This window comes from Apteryx mantelli, chromosome 6 (assembly GCF_036417845.1).
Source record: "Apteryx mantelli isolate bAptMan1 chromosome 6, bAptMan1.hap1, whole genome shotgun sequence".
NCBI classification, from domain to species: domain Eukaryota; kingdom Metazoa; phylum Chordata; class Aves; order Apterygiformes; family Apterygidae; genus Apteryx; species Apteryx mantelli.
The window spans coordinates 38741485-38759437 of NC_089983.1; the positions used below are offsets into that span (position 1 = coordinate 38741485).

Genomic DNA, 17953 nt, shown 5'->3' on the forward strand with positions numbered 1-17953 from the left:
CTGATAAAGAGACAGGACTGGATAAGTTATCCAGAAAGCTTAGAAGGATTTAACATGTAGTTTAGAAATGCAGATAGGGTACCCAGGAGCTGTAGGATGGAATTAAGTCAGTCATGCTGTAAGGAAGACAGATGCAACATCCCAACAGAGACTGCAATATCTGTACTTCTGCCTGCATGGCAGAAAGCGGAGAGAGGGATTTTGCTGCAGGGTTTTGGAGGAGTGAGGTTACTCTATTTCCTACTTGAGATTACATCCCACCCATTGATTCTTCAGCAAGGAATATTCCTCACCCACAGAGATCAATTTAGCAGCTCTTTGCTGAACTTGGTTTGTATTTGGTGTTGCGCAGGACATAATGGAGACACAGTCTCTGTCTAGGCAGGTTACAAGTCTCTCAACTCCCTTAAATCCGACCATGAAAAATGTGTTATGTCAAGTCACACAATAGCATGGCCCTCCCACTTCGGTTATGGCATGTGATGGGCACAGCCACTTTGTGCCATGAGGTGCCTGTAGCAGGCCTGTCCCTAACTCCAGTGCCACTGCAGTGCTCCCCTCTGTTGACCCCACTCACAGAGCTGGGGGAGAGGAGATGCAAACGCTAAGACACAAGCCCAGTGATGGGATGTGAGGCAGATGCCAAACAAGTGTCTTAACTCAGTGCATGATATTTGACAGTTCTGAGTTTATAACCAAAGCAGAAAGCAGGTATAACTAAAGAGAGAGGCAGTGCTCCATTACTGTTACTTGCATTCTGTAATCATGATGCGATGGTCCATTTCAGATCATGGCTCCTATTTGTAAGACCGGAAAAATAGTTGGGCTTTAAGGACATGAAGACAGACTGGGAACCTGGCACCCTGGGGTGGAGAGTTCTAACTTCTATTATTTTATATTTCTGGCAAGACAGACAGACATTGATTATTACTATAAATGATTATTTTGGCAACATGCATCAAAAAGGACAAGATTTTCACTGTGTTTGGGTAATATCTGTTTCCCCACATGAGGTTTTAAATGAGCTTAAAGACACCTTAGCAAATGAGTCATTTCGTAATATATTTTGCAAGGCATATCAGATGATCTGAATCAAGTGTAACACCACCCCGATCCCATCAGCTGAATATTGCAGCATCCAAATATTTTAAACTTTAAAATCTTGTTTCTAATTGCACAGAGAAACTGTGAGGAAGTAGTTCTGCCACCGCCTGCAGGCTGATCTTTGGCAAATCATTTCACCTTTTCTCCATCTGTTTCTCCCACTCCTTTTGCCTCGCCTACTCAGACGGTGATGGTGTTATCCTGCGCACACCATAATGGAGCAGCAATCCTGGTTGCATGCCTTAGGAGCACATGCAAACTACTGTCACTGATTTTTGCCTTTTTTGTCTGACATTTCTTACAAGAAATAGCCTGCTCATACTGCAAACACACAGAAACTCATGAAATACTTTGATGACAAATGACAGCAAAAGACGTTAAAACCCCCCAAATGTGCAAATTACACACTGTGGAGGTTAACATTTTGTTCCTCACCGTGTATAAGGCCTCTAGGGGGCAATGCTGCATTGATTTACCTAGTGATTTTTCCATTAGCAGTGTGGCAGTCTGATTTGGGATCTCTGTAACACTCTAAGTGCTTTGTAGCTCAGGAGGCCTCAGAAGCTAAAAAAGTAAATTAATTTGTCTTCCGAGCCCTGCTTGTGTGGTCTAAATTATTTGAACTAAAGAATGGCCCAAATGAGCTTTCAAGATCTAGAAAAAAATGTTGGAAGTGAATGGAAAATAAAGGTCCTGTAAATAAACTGGCAGAACAAAGTGACCTTGAAGAGTGTAGCACACTTCACATATGAAAATAGAGTGAAATAGAAGATAACAGAAATATTGAGATTTTCAGAGTCTTTGTTGGGAGTAAGAGAGTTGATGTGGTAGCTCTTGTACAGGACAAGAAAGAAAATGAGGCTGCTTAGTTTGGAAATTAGAAGAGTAAGAGAACAACTATAAGCTGACACGGTAAGGAGAATCACAGAAAGACTGCATAAAAATTGGGCAAACGAATATGCATTGCTAGGTGTCAAGGAAGAGGGTTTCCATGGAGGAGGGGGAGTCTTTTAAAAAATCAAAGCATTGGCAAAAGTCTTTTAGAAGAATGCATGAAAAGGAGATCTGCCATTTACTTATGACAGAAACTGGAGTGAGGGAAAAAGAACCATGTTCCAAACTGAGTCTTTCTTTTCGTATGTTTATATTGCCTCAAATTTGTAAAGCCACAGCTGGAAGATCTCTTGTTGTTCTAGGCATGGGAGCTGGGAGATCCTATTCCCATATGCCTTTCTCTAGATCCACTGTAGTTCATGATCACGTATGATCAAATCACATATAGAGGTGTGTAACCAGGAGCTGCAGCCAACCGTGCCCTAAAATATTTACATCATGTTGGTCCATTTTGCTTATAAAAGGTGTTTATCCAGTGGCATGTACTTAGTAATAAATTAAAATGCACTGGGAACAGATACGACAATGCTGGGATATCTTCTTTTCTGCAGGGGATATTATCTGGATAAGAACCCCCAAATTTCACAAAGATTTTCTCTCTTGAGAATAAGTAGAGGGAAGATTTAGTGTACACCCACATATTTCTCTTAAACAGCTGGGAAGGAAAAATAGTTTAAAGTTAATAATAAAAGACTGTCACATTGTCTTTTTAAATGAGTTGAAGTTTTGCTGGAATATGATGTAAGATGTACAACACCAAATGGTTGAATCTCCAAAGCTGCTAATTCTGCAGTTTATCAATTAGATCCTTCAGAGAACAGTTTTCTTCAGCTGGGGCCAAGCAGATTAATTTTTATTAATAATCCTGGAGTTTCTAATTACAATAGAAAAGACTTGAAAGTTGTAGAACACCCAGAAGTTGATGGAAATTTCATATGTTCAGGAACTGTCAGGATTAGAGTCAAGACTAGCAAAGGTACTCACAAAATGTAGCAGATAACTCCTATACTCCACATATCTGTTTCATATCCAATGGGTTCATAGTTTATAACTTCTGGAGCCACAAACTCAGGTGTCCCAAAGAGAACTTTCAGAGAACCTGCATTTTCTGTGAAGAACGAAAGAGAAAACCATTACCTGCTGCATGCAGATTTTTAAAAGCAGTTATTCTCCAGTAAGAGCAAAACCAATTTTGTACTCATATTTGTGATTTAAAGAACCTTATCAGAAAGATAAACAACATCTGAACTGCTAATCTCTCAGCTGATACATGAATAGCATTAAAGAATTAATTATTAAGCATCCTCAAGGACACAGCACTGTACATAGTAAGAAAGTTCCTATTCCAAGGAGCTTCAGCAAGACCAGGTCTTGTTGCAAGAAAGAGGATAGCTTTAATCTGAATGTCCTAAAGTGCAGGAGTGTTTGAGCCTTCATTGCTTTAGCAGCCACACAACAGGGTTTCAGGATTTCAGGGCTAGAAAGGAGTTGAAGGAAATTTTTTTTAATCAAAAAATTATTTTCTATCAAAGTACAGGGATCTGCACTTAATGGTAAAGTGATATCACTGGGTATAGCTCTACCTTGTCAGTAAGCCTGGGTTTGAGCCTGCTCTCAAAACCAGGCTTGCCTATGAGTATATGATTGGTTGCTCTGCAGCTCTAGAGTGGTGAAGAAAGGGAGACCATGAATCCTTAGTCGTCAGCTACCAGTCCAAACTCTTACTCCGCTGGTTGGTAGCACAGGCGTCCCACATTTGGCTTTTCTTAAGCAGAGTGTGGATGCTTTTAAACTGAGCTATAGCCAAGCTAGTACTAGCAATATGAACTGAAAGAATGAGGTCATGGGACATGTGAACAGTCTTTTCATCCTTCACGTACTGACCCACCAGCATTGCTCTACTGGAAGATGCTACAGTACTACAGTGAGGAAGGTAGATTAATAAACTATACAGAACCTATACAGAATACATTATCACTTATTGCTACCAGTGTGCAACTATCAGTGATGCATCCAACTTTTGGTGATAGTGTGAAACACAATGCAAGTTATTTAGATAGAAATTATTAGGCAAATCTCAGTGGGCTCATTTTCATTGATGCTCGTTCTAAATCTGCTGGGAAGAAAAGAATATACAAGGTCAAGAAGGGAGTAAACTACAAGTAGTAAGAAACAAGAATAGATTAGGGATTGGAAAAAAAACAAATTTTAATAAAAATTTGTATTACAGGAATATAAAAACATCAGGAGATAAATTGTTTCTAACTTGAAACAGGCATGGATTTAGGTTGAGAAACTCTCGTCCAGTCTGTACCTCTGCCTGAACAATCAGTATTTGCATTAAGCGAGATCCATCACTTTGTATTTACTCTTGTTCAACAGTAGCATCCAGATTAAGCACAGAAGAAGGACATAGTGAGACGCCATCCCTGCCCCAATGGAGATTACCATCTAAACAAAATAGACATGAATGGGAAGAAAAACCAATGTAACAGATTCCAATACTACTCCTGTTAAGGTAACCACACGTGCATAGATTTGCAGCTCTATAATCAAGAAAAAAGCTTAACAAATAAAACCGCAGGTCAAATTGTTTTGAGAAGACTACAATAAAAGTTACTTGGCCAGAACCCTGAATCACTACAGAATACTTTACCAGAACTTCCCATTATCACATTTTGCAACATAAAAACTGCTCCAAATACTGACTGTGCACCTACAGTTACCTCCATTGAAAGCTGTTATTTCATAAAATCTAATCATACACCTAAGTCAGTACTCTTTTGAGGTATTCATAACCCCAATTTACCAAATGAAAATTGAAGGATACATGGGATTAATGACTTGTTTAAGAACTGAAAGCATGTTTGAGGCAACTTCTAGGCACTACCACAAGGAATTCACTCATAGTTGTGCCAGTTTCCCATCTTAAGTGCTATGAAACCCTTTTTGCTCTGCTCAGACTTGGTGATAGCGAATTAGGAAATAGCATCTTCACACGTTCTCCCTCCTTTCAGAGACTCTGCCATGCAGAGTCCCCCTTTCTAGGGAGGGAAACAGAGAGGAGCACCTGAGAGTGGCCCCAGCAAATCGCCTACTTCCCAGGCAAGTTCACCAACATCAGGATCCCTCCTGACAAATGTCTGAGTAGGCTCAAAAAATCTCATTCAAAAGATATTCCATAACATCCATACATTCATGTAATCAGAGATTTCTTACCCCAAAAGTTAGGAAGCTTTTCTTACTATCCAGCCTAAACTGACTTAGTTAAAAACAAGGCCAATGTCTTTGCCACAGTGGCAATGAGGAGTGACACCCACCCTTTTCTAAGCACAAGCAGGAAGACTTGAGATCCCATCTTCTCAGTTGTCTTCTTTCTAAGCTCAACATCTACACTTTTTTCAAACTGTCCTTATGAAAAATTACTTAAATTTGTCACAAAAGATCTGTTTTCTAAGAGCTTCATCATGATCTTCTCAATCTGAGGCTCAGATTTTCACATCCAATTTTGGAGGCTTTTCTGTGCACTGTATAAACTACCATGAACCACTGTGTATGCCAAAGGCTGGGGTATGAAATGTGCTACCCGTAGGACACAGAAATGTTTTCTGAAAACACAGCATTTGAGTGCAAGCATACAGTGTGAAAGAACTGATACAGCATTTTCTGTGTATAAAAGAAAAAAGAAAGGAATTGGGCCTTTTCTACTGAATAGTATGTCAAATCTTTGCCCAGATGTTTACAAGCTTGATACACAAGTAGGATCTATGTTTAGATACCACTTAGTTCAGATAGAAGGCTGACAAGCTAGCTGGAAACTGTTGCTGTCACTGTGTATAATCAACTGATTAAAAAAAAATCTTTACAGTACTCAAAAACCGTTCCCTTTTCTCCTCAAGAAGTTTATCTTAAACAATTTTCTACATGTGTTCCTCAGCACACCAAAAAAGGTCAGGAAAATATCCCACTGAAGCTTTGGTATTTCCTGACAAAATAACAGAACTAATTAACCACAGAAAATGACTGCAGAAGGAGCTGATCTTAATTTCTTTAAAACTGATCAAAACATTGAATATCAAGATGCACTAAGTTTGCAGTTGTTGCCAAACAATTACTAAAAATCTCAGCAGCTGAAGTGCAGAATCAGTCACTGTTCCCTTTAGCAGTCCCTTGGTTGAGTATGGTCTGCTGAACTGGGGTCAGGTCCATAGTATGAGGGCTCCTAATCCCACATGCATCAAAGCCAAAGGGAATCCGATGGTCAATTATAAAGTCACAAGGGATTGACAGCAGAGGAACATGCTCTCAATGTGTCACCTATGGCAACTGGCAAGATGAGAGCACTTAGTAAAGATCACTTTTGACAATTTAACAATTTTTTATAAGGAAATGAGACAGTAAAAATTGTTTTCTCATTTTGGAACACTCGGCCAGTTGTTAGGAACGTCTTAGTGATTAATGCAGAGCTTTTGCTTTTTGCGCATAGGACAGGAGGGCACTTTCCCTTCCTAGGGAAGTGCCACGCCCTGAGTTGTCCAGAATGCCAGGCTGTTGTAAGAGACTAGTTTCTTTTCAGAGATGAAAAAAACAGCAAATACCTATAGTGTAACTTTGCAAGAATTAGCACTGTATTAAGCCAAAGAAGTGTGCAGCATTGTAAAATCCAGATCAGCTTCAGTGCCCATAGTTCTCATCCTTCCGCAAAAGAGAAGTTACATAGAGAGATTTACTAGATATGACATGCCTGTAGCAGCTCACAGGCTATTGTCAACAGTACAAAATACAGTGACACCACTACATTAACAGAAAAAAGGAAGACCTAATTGATACAAACAGGCTGCTGAAAATAGGATCTTGCTTTTGCTAAATGTGGTTTAATTGTGATTTGAAGGTATGAAGGTAGCTGAAGACATTTCTGCAAAAAGGTCATTCTGTGGTTCCTTGTATATTATATCTTGTTGATAAAATCTGCTCACTTCAGCAGTAAATGTAGGGATTTCCAACCTGACAGCTGGAGTATGATAGGACGGATTCTTTCACACATCTCTGACAACAAAAACTTCACAATTGGAACTTAGTTAACAGTTCTGCTATTTCCTCAACGAGAACAAAATCCAGCTTATGCTCCCAGAAAGTATTGGCTCCATACTGGCGAACAAACATAATAGCAGCAAAATCTTTTTTAATGAGTGAAATAACAGATATTTTGCCGAATTCACAGTGCCCATGTGATCAAGATTCATATAAGGCCCTTTTGGAGTTGAACTTCCCCTAAAAATCTGAAAAGTAAACTTTTTTTCTCCTATTCAATCAACATACCATTTTTGGTTTATTTAGTAAAATTATGTTCTTGGGTATGCCATGGTCTGTTACTCATGTGTCAGAAGAACAAGGAAGAGCAGCATGTAGGCAAATAACAAACCAGAAGGTTGTAATTCCAGGCTTCACTCTTACAGTAATCATCATTCTACTTTTTAATAAAGTATCAAATATAATTTTGTTTAAAGAAGGAAGGGAAAAGATCACAAATAGGAATCTAGTTGTGAGCCACTTATAACAGAGAGTAGCAATTCATATGAGTTGTCCTAATCAAGTTAATGGGAAAAGAGCCACAAATAACAGCTCTCCCAGTATAACAGGTTCCTAAACTATTTTATCTACTTTTAATTCTTGGAATGATTTTTTTTCCTTGTGTAAGAATAAGATAAAAAAAGATCAGTATGTGATGTTGGTATTGTTATTTATTGTTAATATTAACACTAACAAACACAACAGGAAGGCTGCTTTTAGAGCAGAGTTAACACTGAGCATTATGAAGAAAAGCGGCCCTGCAAGGTCTTCTGCTTTTGAATGGCACTGCATGTTGGAAAGCTTAGTCTAAAATGAATTATAGGAAGCAACTGAGAATAGCTTAAAAAGAAGAGGAGCTTGTCAAATGGAAGGGTTTTTTTCAATCCCACTGCATTATTTGCAAGTAGTGCTATTTTATCAATCATTTTGAGCATTTGAGCATACTTTATAAATATTCATACTATATTACGTCCTGTGTTTAACATATAGAACAATATTAGGATGGGAAGTGATGAAACCAAAGGGGAAGTGTAAATTGAATGTAACTATCCATCTTTGAAACTCTTCTAGAACATCACCTTAACTCCTGCCCTCACAAAAGTTTCAAAGATTTTTAGTAACCCTGAGGACCAATGTTTTGTTATATTTCTTACAGTTAGAGCGCTAAGGTTTTGAGATTACCTGTAATAAATGTAAATATTTATTAACATGACTACTACTGTGTATTTTACTTTGTAATCTACAAGGATATCCTACCCACAGAAACCAACAGCTATTTTGTATACATTTAATTGCAAACGCCTCATGGAGATGAGGTACACTGCACTCTCTTTGGAAGGTCTTGTTTTTCCCTTTTCTATTTTTTTTAATCTAAACACAGAACTATTTATATGAAACATGTCTGTTTATTCTTTAGATATGAGAGAATATAACAGTATGATTTACTGCTTCTCCTGCCCTTTTTCCCATGACATACTGAAGTAGGCAGAAAAAATCATTACCTAATCTTCTTGCAAGTCCAAAGTCAATGAGTTTGATACTTGTACCGGTCTTGTTGACGCACATAATATTTTCTGGCTTCAAATCCAAATGGACAATACCCTGCTTATGGATGTACTGAACTCCTTCTGAAATTTGCCTCATATATTTAATGCACTCTCTCTCTGTCAGTTCAAAGTCTTCATCAATGATTCGTTCAAAGAGTTCTCCTCCAGAAACACTAGGACAGACAGAAAAAAAAGAGGTCTTCTGTAGCATTTTCATTTTGGGAGTAATCAAGCTATTTCCTTTATACAAATACAGATAGTTCAAACTTGCAATAGCACTTCAGGACACAATCTATGTGCTGTAATGGCATTTTCCATAGACACAAGGATCATTCTGTTAGGAAAAATCACCTCTTGCGGTGTGTGGTATGAATCAATAGGTCTTTTCCCTACTGAAATATTTCCCCAGCTTAGGACTGTGAAACACTCACGCTAGCATCCCGGACAGTGCGCAGGCAGCTGGATTTACATCCTGCCTTTAGCATTTAGCCACCTGCTAAAGTTGAGAGAGGAGAGGCTGAGAATGATAGAGAATGGCTGGAGAAGGAAGAATTCAAATGATACAGTTAATGCAAAGCTCGAAGGGTAAATTAGTGACCCACGTGAGCTCAATGGGAATTGCCTCCTTAGCTTTAACAGGACAAGGATTTAACCCACAACTTTTTTGGTGCTGGCATTTTTCACTGAACCATCATCACACTGCTTGTAGGTCAGTTCCAATTTTATGCTTGTTTAAACTGTGAAATAATTGTTTTTTCCCAGGTAGAATCTCCTGGATCAAACTCCTTCCAGAACTAAAGTGGGACATTTTTAATCTAGGTATAATAAAACAAAATGCAAATTGTGCTTGGTCTTTTTTTGAATTCTGAGCAATCACTTAACTGGTTCATCTGCTCATGTCCAAACATGGCAAATACTTTTCTGTATGCAGCGGGTGAATGACCCATACATAAGCGAGCAAATGGTGAAAAGCAGCTTTGCTTTTAGAAATCTGTTCTTAAATGAAACGCTACATGCTCTTTAGGTGGCTTAATATTTGGCAGCATTCCTGCTGATTGCCAAATGTAACTGCACATTTCACTTACAGAAAGAAAACACGCAACTGAAAAATGGCTTTGCAGCGTTTGCAAGTTGTCAGATATATGGTAATATCCCTCATGTATTAAACTGAAATTGAAACATCTGGAGTTCTGGATGCATTTGTAGCTTTGACTATAAGGTTTCAGAAAATAAATAATTAGAAATGCTACTGCAGTTTCCTGTTAACAAGGAACCAATAAGAATAGCATAGGCTTGACAAACTCAGAGCTTACACTGGATTATAGCATATACATAACATAAAACCAATATTATGGCTACAGCTGTTGGAGAAACAGCTCTGAAAATTCTGATATCAAGTATATTTTTACTTCAGTAAGATGCCAGTATGCAGGTGTTTATGAAATCATCTGTATGCAGAATGTCTGCAGCTGGAGCATGCTGCAATTCCAAAATATCTCCATTATAATACGAAAGAGTATGGGTTGCTTTTTGATGGTTTAACCCAGATAATGACGACTCATTTTTAATCCTAAAGTGTTGGGGTTTTTTTGTTGTTGTTGTTTTTAGATCCCTAAATTTTCAGAAACCATACCATTGTCTCCAGCACAGCTTTTTGGCATATATTTGGATAATGTACCTGCATGTAAGATTTTTTTCTTTTAACCTGGTAGACATTCTGGTAATATCATTAGATTAAACTGTAAATGCATTTATAGAACTCATTTTTTGCATTTATAATCTGAGCCAAATCAGGTTTCATTTTTCCCAGGTAAGGATGCTGAACTGAACCAATGCTGTTCAGGTGCTGCACATACATGCAAGAAGGAGCAGGCCTTCTTCACACAGTCACAACTACATCAGAATCTAAATGCCTGATCAGGTCAATGGGATTTCTTTCTGGATTCTTCTGGATTCTTCTCTTTTCAGTCTCCTCTAGATGAGGAGACTTTAAGACACTTAACTCCCAATGCTGAAAGCCATTCACAACATGCTAATATTTTTCAGATGTTCTTTTTCCACTGAGATATCTATTGTGGAACTGGTGCATTGCTGTAATCGAAAAGGAAATTACTGAGATTTGTTCCTGACTTCCAGCAAATGGCAAATGGGAGGTTTTTGAGGGAAGGACATGTCAAATTATTTGAATCACTATAGTGTTTGATTTAAAATGAATGATCACAAACCTTAATAAATACTACTTCTCTAAAAAAAAAAATCTATTATAAGTATGAAATCAAACCACATAAAATAGTGTCATGGCATAAATACCAAAATGGGAGAGGAATTATTGGGCGAAGTTCAAAAGGATATAAGAATAAAATTACAATGACAAATTCAGGGTAAGTATCAGGAGGGAAAATCCAACGGTGCTCCTCAGCAACAGCTCCAATCTGGGTGCAGAGGGAGCTGCTAAACTCCAGTCACTGCTAAAATCTGGGGTAAAAGTAGACTGACAGCAGGTGACCTTGATTTATTTGAAGTCCGCATATTTACACTCTGATGGGAATAAGGAAGAACAGCTTGGATACTAAGAATTTTGGAAAATATGTCTCACAACTTCTTTGATATGCAAGGAAATACTAGCTTAATAGCTAAAACAGAAATGATTGTTCAGTGGCTCTCTAACGATCCAAGTGTGGTTGCCAGGCTGGGACTACATTAGCTGGGTGACATTAGGGCTGTGATGGTGCAGAGGTGACCAGGTCATCTGACACGAATGTGTCACGCCAGCGCCTCAGTGCCCAAAGCCGCTCCAGCGCAGGGAGAGACTGCTACCTCCCGCCTGCGCGCTGCCTGAAGAACCCCTGCTCCGATGGCTCTCCGCACTATGGAAATTTCAGTATGTGGGTTCCAAAGCTGGAAATTGCAGCCACCCCAACCTAAAATCACATCCTAATTGGACTGGGTAACAGAACTATTTTACATTTGATTGCATTTTTATATATACTTTTAAAGTAAAAAGCCTTTGCTGGCAGTGGGAAATTAATGGAGTGTAAAGCCATATGCTATTCAAAACTCTTCATACATTTCCTTGTTTTCCATTAGGTCTGCCAGCTCCCAATTCCAAGCTAAGTAGGGTTCCCTTCCTTTACTGTCATCAGCTTGCTCAACTTTTAAATCTAAATATAAAAGCACCATCTTGCACATAAGGGCCGAGATTGCATAACAAGGATTCAGTCTCTGAAATGTACCCATGCAACAGCAGCTTTCACACAGTGCAGACAAGCTGCAAGCAAGCAGAGCAGAGGCATAGCCCCTTTTCCTTCTAACAATCTCTATCTTGTTCGAGACTTCTAGGCAGCAAAAAAGCTGCTTCTCCTTCTTGCAGCAGACAGTACATGAAGCAGATGTGGCAGGAGCACAGTGACTGATGTAACTTTTTGAAAAAAACATTGCACAGATCAGGATTTAATTTTCTTTCCAGCTGTTGCTGCCACAAGTACGGGATTTACACTAAGCCAGGTGCATTACGGATGATGCAGACATCATTTTGGTCATGCACGCTCGTTGCTTTTGAAGTCTGACCATTGCTTTCCAACCCACACTGTGCAGATTCTTTTCTTAAAATGAATACTGGTGCATGAACATGTTCTGAACCTCCTCTTTTCCAAAAGTAAAAAATATCTGCTATCTACAAATATGAACATAGCTCAGCCACAGCCCTGTGAGATGTCTCACAGTACTGCTCTTGTGGTGCTTTTCTGCTATTTCCTGCAACAGTGTGGAGTAAGTACCACAAAGCAAACAGTTTCTGAGAGGGTGAAGATAATTTTACCATGTAAGTTAGCAACACCTAAGACAGCAATATAGGCTGTCTTCAGATTGAGCTTTGCTTAATTGTTCTTGGGATGAAGAGTGCAATGACTTTCAGGTGAAGGAGGAAATATCTCCTTCTACAACTGTTACACCTGGACCGTCATGGAGAATGGTGGGCATTAACATTAGGGGCAGAACAAGTCATGTTTAATTAGTTTTTTTTGGAAACAAAACCCAATCTTTCTACATCTACTGATCTTGATTTAGAACATTAGATGAACAATTTAGATGAACAACGTGTTCACCTATGCAGATTTTTAGACAGCACTCCCTTATTATAAACAAATGTTCTGCAATCAGAGTATTTATGTTATGTCATAAGACAAACACATCAGACTAATCCCTTAAGGTCACTTAAAATATAAAAACTGGATACTGCACTTGATGAAAACTAAACTGTTCCCAATACCTCTTGGGTACTCTGAATTTGCCTGGGTGAATTTTTCATGGAAACTCAACTATTTTGTTAGAATGTAGTTTGAGATTTGCATTCTTAAGCTTATCTTTCTCTTCTATAATCAGTTCTACACCAACATTCAATTCTCTATGAAAGACAATTGACCAGTGTTTATGTGAAATATGATACAAGCGTCTTCTATACATTTTTAGAAATGCCTGAAGAAAAAATAAATTATCTCCTCCTTAAACAAGTTTTTGGTTCTAAGACGAAGCCCAGATTGCAGCTAACTTTTGTTCCCCTTCCCAATTTAGCATTAGAAGTGAGCTGCAGAAAAACACCACACATACTCAATTAAAAAGAAACAAACTAGACAATAAGAAATATAATGCTTCTTCCCTGATTTTAAAGAGACACACCACAGATTCACTTACGCAGTTTAAAGAACTTGCATAAATAACTGGAAAAACTTATAAGGTGTGAAACACCATCCAGGCCCTGCAAACCCTGAAGCTTCTGACAGTCACTCACCTCTAGGTAAGTTGCTATTTTTGTATACACATTTTCAACTTTATTAGCTTTGCTAGTGTGATCTCTTTTATACTTACATTTCCAAGACCATAACAATGTTGGCTTTTTCTTCAAAGGCATCTACACATTGGACAAGTTTTGGATGATGTAGACAATTCATGATGCTGATTTCTTCCCTTATGTTTTCTTTTTCCTTAGCAGAATATGCTTTGAAAAATTTTCCTGCCCAAACTTTTCCAGTCTTCTTTTCAACAAGCCTAAAGACTTGTCCAAATTTCCCCCTGAAAATATATAACTATTTCCATAAAATGTATAGTTCACCATGAATAGCAACAACATTTTACTAAATATTCAAGTGCAGCCATTCCAGTCTGGAATACAAATGTCATCATAACAAGTATTGATTTTGTGCAGAGTAATCTGCAAGAACTTTTTAATGAATAACATATCTAGAGAGATCCCCAGAAGGCAAATGTTGCTGTAAATCTATCAAAATCAACAGAACTGTGCTGAGCTGCACCAAGCTGAGGAGCTGCCCCAGAACTTCCGCTCAGAATTTGATTAGGTTGGTACACAGCAAAGATACAGTAGAAGTACAGCACTGTATTTGTACACTGATATTACAAGCTGAAAAACTCATGCACGTTAAGTATAGACATCCATACACCTACACTATTAATATCAGACTGCAGCCCAAAGACTCCCAGATCGTCCCTTTACTTTCTAATAAACAATATTCCAATTAGTATCTTCTGTGCAAGAGGGTTCAAAAAAACCAGACTCCTGCAGGGCCTCAATTCATACAACTCCAGTTTTCCTGCATCCTGCAAGTTTTTCTATTGGCCACACACCTCTGAAGGGGAACTGGACAGGAAACACCTTACTAAGAGATGTAGGTGAAATGAGAATCCCCATGCTAGAGGCTTCAGTGCTGTTCATTCAATCTGGTGAATACACACAATTCCACCTGTGCGACGCACTTATCGGGTAGAAGGACGGGAAGTGGCAGATTTGTTATGAGAAGCACACAGGGCCCCTGGCCTTCAGCTCCACCAGGAGCACAAATTGCTCAAAGATTATCCTGGCATGCAATTCACATAACCACGAGCTTGAGTACTGAGAAACACAGCCAGGTTAATCACTGACCTTCACTGAGCAATACTATTAATGCTCCTGGGATTATAACCACTGTCAACACAGATTCTAGCCTGTGGGCAGGATAATCTTGTTATCGCTAATGCATATAATGGAAATGCAAGTGCACAGTGTGTTCCTGTCTTTTCAGCTAGCTTTCAGAGCACAGAACAACGAACAAATCCTCTAGCTTTATTCATTTGTGGGCTCCACTTTCCTTGCCAAAAATGCATGTAATGCCTATTTAAAAATATCAATTAATAGGAATAAAAGATCTTTATGGAGTGGAGGCCAACATACATTAGAACCTATTTTTACTGCAATAGAGGAGCCCAGCTGAAATGCTAAGAGTGCAAGACACCATCAAGAAATGAATATACCTGATCTTTTTAATTGACTGCTAGCTGCAAAAACAGTGTCTTCAAAAGCACAGTATTGTACTTACGATCCCAGTCTTTCTTCAATATTGTAGACATCTGAAACTTTTTGTTCAGTGTTGATAGCAACTGTCCGATATTCGATCTCTGTTTCTTTCCCTTCTATAAATAAGGATTAAGAATTGTGATTAAAACCTCCATAGAGCACAAATTAAGGATGCAGCTTTGCATTTGTCCTGATTAAAATATGAACTTCTTACCATCATCAGATAGCTCCACTTCATCTTTAAGTTCTATGAAGAAAAAAAAAGGCATTATTAATTTATTTTATAGGATATAGTACTTACATAGAAGAGTCAAATTATTCACAGTATTATGAAGAACTGGTAGATCCGAATGGCTAAGCAGAAAAAAGCAGTCAGGGAGTTTGTGCATTAACTTCATAATCAAAATCTATTCACCATGTCTACATTTCTATTAACTACCTAATCAAAATCTGGTCACCACTTCTTAATAAATCAAGTTTAGGTGTTTTGCAGTGCTCAGCTATTTTACCTGTCTATTAGAAACATAGGCATAATGAATCAGTTCAAAATCATCTAATAAATTGCTTTCAGAATGCCTTAATGAAATGGAAAATAAATAAAAAATATTCAAATCAGTAACTACACTACTGATACAATGACAAATCCTTTTCTGTTTTTTCTATACATTTTTGGGACTGAAAAAACAAAACTGAAGCAAACTCTTACATGAAAAGATGCCTTGCAAAGCATCTAGACAAATTTTTGAGACTCAGAAGGATGGGAAAATTTGGAAACCATGCACCTTCCTGAGCGTGGCTGAACTTTGAAATCACCGAGGTCCAAATGGAGCCTCCGTTCTGCAGTGTATGCAAAGGCAGGCAGAGATGTCAGCAAGCCCAGTAACACAGGGCAGAGTGAAAGCTGCCCTGAGTGTCTTGCTAAAAATTTGCAGGTGCAAGAGCTGTCAGTGACACAGGTTTGTGTGTTGTTCCCTGTGTTGCCTGCAGGTATGGGGGAAAGGGGTTGTAGCTGCAGTGTTGTTTGTATTACTTTTACTGCTTGGACTTGTTCCTAAGACCTGTGGCAATGATCAGTAGTTTGAAAAACTGCAAAGACGGTTTCAGTGATCTGAACAACTCTCCCGTCAACTGCTGAAGCAGCGCTTTGCCATTGTCGAGTGCAATCCCAGACAAGTGATTTATCCCCCCTGTGCCAACAGATTTATGTTATGATATATTAATGAGGCACTCCGGACACTGTTGGGTGCTTTACATGCACCTACTCTACTTGGAGCTACATGCAGCAGATGACAAAAAACAACAGAAAGAAAGGGCGAAAGGGGAGCAGATAGCTCGTCTGACATGGGGGCCTTTTGATATAACTGACCAGCTTCATCCCTCACCTTCTTCTACCACCCAACACATGATGTTGCCTCTGTATTCTGGTAGTAAACCCAGGGAAGTAGATATAACGTGTTACTAAAGCCTATCTCGCCTTTTGCTGGGCTTGCACCACTTGCATGCCCCAGCACAGACTAGCTGGTTTGCCATCAGCTGAGGTACTAGAAGAGCAGGGAGGGAAGGGGGCCCTCCCCACTCAGCGGTAGCTGTCCTCACATCTTCCTCGTCTAGAAACCACACTTGCACAGAGCACATCACATTTTCCTCCCCTTTTAAGGGCTGCATAAGGGTTGATCCCAACCATGCTGCCAAGTAGTTATGCCTGCCAAATGGCTATTAGACAGACAAAGAAGTCGGTTCCCCATTCTGCAGCGGCAGTCTATTCAAGACATGAGCTAGAAACCTTTTGGTCTACCAGTGAAAGCATAAATTAAATAAATGAAACATATCTGAGCTTGGTAAGCTCTGCGTAGCTGTGCTAAAATCTTTCTCAGAAGTGAGTCAACAGTACCAGATTTTCCTCAAACATGGCAATGTCTGCCTTAATCCTTTGTGACATATGGCCTCATTTTAGTAGCTGTTTTCCTCTGAATCCACAGTGAAAAGTTTCCCATGCCTTTCTTCACTAGGATGTGACTGAGATTGCTGATGTGCACTAGCCACTTCAGTATAACAATCAGTAATCACTCTTTCTGGCCGCAATGAAAAATCCTTACTTACTCAGCTAAGTGTTTACATAGATGACAGTGTGAAGTCCTGACTTTCAGAGGTGCTGAACACATGCATTTTCCACCGGCTTTAATTAGAACACTAGCTTGCTCTGCACACTTGAAAAATCAGACTTTAAATGACTTGCCCTTTCTCCATACTAGCTTCATATCAAGAACAGAAATCAAGAAACGCTGGTGGTCGGACAACTGCTAAGACAAGGCACTTTCCTGTAAACAGGAGGCATTTTCTTTTCACCCAAAGCAACTTTGTTGTTGCTTTCTGCATGTGTCACACTGATTCATACACTCTCTAGTCTTTCTGCATTAAAATCTATGCAAGAAAACTCTTAGTCTTAAAAACAAAAATAACTTGTTTGCTTTGGCCCAGTACAATTAATGTCAGCTCTAGGAAAAGCAAATGTAGGGAAAAGTCCAGTCCCCAGCTCCAGAAGGTGTCCCTCCCGCAACTAAAGAAAGAGGGCATTCAAACACAGGGAATTTTATTATGAAGAGCCAGCACCGCCTAGCTTTCTTCCAATTTTACTGCTACTCTTACTGCTATTTCTCCCCCTTTGAAGAGAAGCTGCATCTTGATTTGCATTAATTTTTAAGTCTGTAAAATAGAGGAAAGCAATTTCTCAGAATACATCCAATTTAGCACTTGAAGAGGAATATGATGTCCTTTTGTTTGGAAATATCTGTTGAGAGATTTTACACAGTTGTGTGGTGCTGCACCACTTTGTTGTCATTTTGTCTTGCTGTGACGCTACAAGATAGTATCACAAGGATTACATGAGACACTTAAAACTCCAAAACCCTGCATACATAAATAGGGACGGAGAGATGCAACACCAAAGACAACTCTCCAAAGACAAGAAATACGGCAAAATGCATCATTCTTGTTC

The 17953-nt window shown here is 38.9% G+C and overlaps 1 protein-coding gene and 1 long non-coding RNA gene across 5 annotated transcripts in view; one reads left to right on the forward strand and one right to left on the reverse strand.

Annotated features, from left to right (window-relative positions):
- LOC136992353 (uncharacterized) overlaps window positions 1-17953 on the forward strand; it is a 36056-nt gene that overhangs the window by 14676 nt on the left and 3427 nt on the right. The window lies entirely within an intron of this gene.
- The window catches only part of MYLK (myosin light chain kinase), a 231318-nt gene that overhangs the window by 12460 nt on the left and 200905 nt on the right, over window positions 1-17953 (reverse strand). For 2 of the 3 annotated variants that reach the window (XM_013960570.2, XM_013960571.2), the window contains exons 25-29: window positions 15173-15205; window positions 14981-15074; window positions 13479-13682; window positions 8571-8788; window positions 2983-3106 (exon numbers count right to left, since the gene is read on the reverse strand). In XM_013960570.2, coding sequence (XP_013816024.2) covers window positions 2983-3106; window positions 8571-8788; window positions 13479-13682; window positions 14981-15074; window positions 15173-15205 — 673 coding nt within the window. Of the gene's footprint in view, window positions 1-2982; window positions 3107-4188; window positions 4450-8570; window positions 8789-13478; window positions 13683-14980; window positions 15075-15172; window positions 15206-17953 lie in introns of those variants that run through there. The other variant, XM_013960573.2, reaches the window with a different exon arrangement.